At 43.1% G+C, this 2987-nt stretch overlaps 1 protein-coding gene across 1 annotated transcript; it reads right to left on the minus strand.

Annotated features, from left to right (window-relative positions):
- Positions 1–567: 567 nt before the first annotated feature.
- Positions 568–2647, minus strand: LOC131677594 (heat shock protein 70 B2-like). Its single transcript, XM_058957487.1, has one exon. It carries the CDS (start codon positions 2636–2638, stop codon positions 713–715), a length of 1926 nt encoding a protein of 641 aa, XP_058813470.1. The 5' UTR covers positions 2639–2647; the 3' UTR covers positions 568–712.
- Between the last annotated feature and the right edge of the window lie 340 nt (positions 2648–2987).

The following is a 2987-nucleotide window of genomic DNA, read 5'->3' on the forward strand; positions in this document are numbered from 1 at the left end:
TATGAAAGGTTTCTTACTAGCTTACCTGAAAAAGGACTGCTAACGAGAATGGCGTATTTTCATGATCGTTCAAAGTATCAGGATAATTTTTTTGCTGGAAATGTTTATTTTCTATCGGAAAGCGCTGCGAAAAAAAGCTATCAAACATTGCGGCAGAGACTCATGACGTGCTGCCTGGGCGCGAGCCAGTTATATAGAAGCGCGGATTTTTTTTATGATTATGGTAGTATTTTTAATGAATCTGAATCATTTGTTGAGCTATAGCTTTTAATTCGCACATTGAAGTCAGTTTCATAATCCGAAATATTTGAAATTGGATAAGTGTGCGGGTCGTGGGAAATTTAATATTTCCACTGAGCAGGTTTATAGTTCACCTGCTCAGTGGAAATATTAAATTTTCCACGAACCGCCAATTTACCCAAGCAGCGATTCGTTGAGCAAAGTATCAAGGTATGCATTGATCGAGCGTTACAAATGAACATTTCGGGCATTTAACATAGCTGGGTTAAGATGGATATCAAAACATGGATTTTTCTCGAAATTTAATTTAAAAAAATTAAGATTTTGTTATAACAATAATCTATATATTTTCGAGATCATAAATACAATGAACTATGCATTCCCACTAGACTCAAATCTCATTCATTTCATCACGCTTACTAAAATATTCTAAAACGAATAACGTAGGACGATAAGTACTACTTAGTTTCAATTAATCAACCTCTTCCACCGTGGGTCCCGTTCGCCCTCCAAATCCACCAGCTTGCTGTCCACAGCTGGATGCACCTTCTGGACCTGCACCACCAGCGGCGCCTTGATGCAACCGAGTCATGATCGGACTGCAAATTCGGCTCAGTTCCTGCATTTTGTGTTCAAACTCGTCCTTATCGGCCATCGTATTTCCGTCAAGCCATCGGAGTGTCTCGTCACATTTGTTTCGAACGGTGCTCTTGTCCGACTCGCTCAGTTTTTCGCCGGCTGACTCCAACGATTGTTTCAGTTGGAAGCAATAACCTTCGAGCTGATTCCTGGCGGAGACTCGTTCTCGCTGTTTTTCATCTTCCTCGCGGAACTTCTCAGCTTCCGACAACATCCGATCGATATCCGCCTGACTGAGCCGACCTTTGTCATTTTTAATCGTGATGTTCTTCTCCTTGCCAGTACTCTTCTCCTTAGCTGACACGTTCAGGATTCCATTTGCGTCCATATCGAATGTGACCTCAATCTGTGGAACACCTCTCGGAGCAGGTGGAATTCCCGACAGATCAAACTGTCCCAAACGGTTGTTGTCTTTGGTCATAGCTCGTTCTCCTTCAAACACCTGAATTGATACTCCAGGTTGGTTGTCTGCATAAGTTGAGAATGTCTGCGTCTGTTTACACGGGATTCGACTGTTCCGTTCGATTAGCTTAGTCATCACACCTCCCGCGGTTTCAATTCCCAGCGAAAGTGGAGCCACGTCAACAAGCAGCACATCTTGAATCTTTTCATCTTTATCGCCGTTGAGAATAGCAGCCTGGATTGCGGCACCATAAGCCACCGCTTCATCTGGGTTGATCGACAAGTTTAACGATTTTCCACAGAAGAAATTCTGAAGCAACGATTGGACCTTTGGAATGCGTGTTGAGCCGCCAACTAGGACAATATCCTGGATTGCACTCTTGTCCATCTTTGCATCCGCAAGAGCTCTCTCCACTGGTTGCAGCGTCGAGCGGAACAAATCCGAACACAGTTCCTCAAATCGTGCTCGGGAAATCTTTGTGTAGTAATCGATTCCATCTACCAGAGCGTCGATCTCGATTGTAGCCTCGGTGCTTGATGATAATGTACGCTTGGCTCGTTCGCACGCCGTTCTCAATCGTCTTAGTGCTCGTGGATTCGTCGAAGGATCTTTCTTGAATTTGCGTTTAAATTCATCTATGAAGTGTGATACCATACGATTATCGAAGTCCTCTCCTCCCAGATGTGTATCTCCGGCAGTGGATCGCACTTCGAACAATGATCCTTCATCAATGGTTAAGATAGAAACGTCGAATGTTCCGCCACCCAGGTCAAAAATCAAAACATTTCGCTCTCCCTTTAAGTTCTTGTCCAATCCGTAGGCCAATGCAGCTGCCGTCGGTTCATTAATAATTCGCATTACATTCAAACCGGCAATAGCCCCAGCATCCTTTGTAGCTTGTCTCTGAGAATCGTTGAAATAAGCTGGGACTGTGATGACCGCATTCCGAACACTTTGTCCCAGATAAGCTTCAGCCGTTTCTTTCATCTTCGTCAGAACCATTGAACTGATTTCTTCCGGTGCAAACCGCTTTCTTTCACCTTTGAACTCGACTTCGATCTTCGGTTTACTGCAATCGTTGACAACGGTGAACGGCCAATGCTTGATGTCAGCTTGAATCTTCGGATCGTTGAATTTGCGGCCAATCAATCGTTTAGCATCGAACACTGTATTTCGTGGGTTCATCGCAACCTGGTTCTTTGCAGCATCACCAATCAACCTCTCGGAGTCGGAAAAGGCCACATAACTGGGTGTTGTCCGGTTACCTTGGTCGTTGGCAATGATTTCAACTTTGCCATGCTGGAATACTCCCACGCAGGAGTACGTGGTACCCAGGTCAATACCGATTGCGGACATTTTCACTGTTTTTTATTTCTTCTTGAAACAGAAATTCACTTCGAATTTTCTTTTTTTTAAACTCACTCGCGTATTTATTTAATTCACACTCTGTGCTTAAATTGCAATAGTCGTTTCGAATTGAATACTTTTTGCGCGTTTAGCTCTCACTTTTGATGTGTTGTGTTCTCTTGCTTGAATTGTACTGGTGCTGCGAACGCGCCTCGCCAAAATATATATGGAAATTATTGGCACACAAAGGAAAGAGATTTGGGTCGAATGTTTTGTTTTATCTGTTTCATTCGGAATGACATTGGTATTTTTATTTATAGCATATATTTTTAATTATCGTCACATGAAATTGGAACCT

This window comes from Topomyia yanbarensis, chromosome 1 (genome assembly GCF_030247195.1).
Source record: "Topomyia yanbarensis strain Yona2022 chromosome 1, ASM3024719v1, whole genome shotgun sequence".
Lineage (NCBI taxonomy): Eukaryota > Metazoa > Arthropoda > Insecta > Diptera > Culicidae > Topomyia > Topomyia yanbarensis.

Excerpts from the sequence above, each read along its gene's own strand:
- LOC131677594 (XM_058957487.1), bottom strand. The coding sequence starts at position 2,638 with ATGTCCGCAATCGGTATTGACCTGGGTACCACGTACTCCTGCGTGGGA.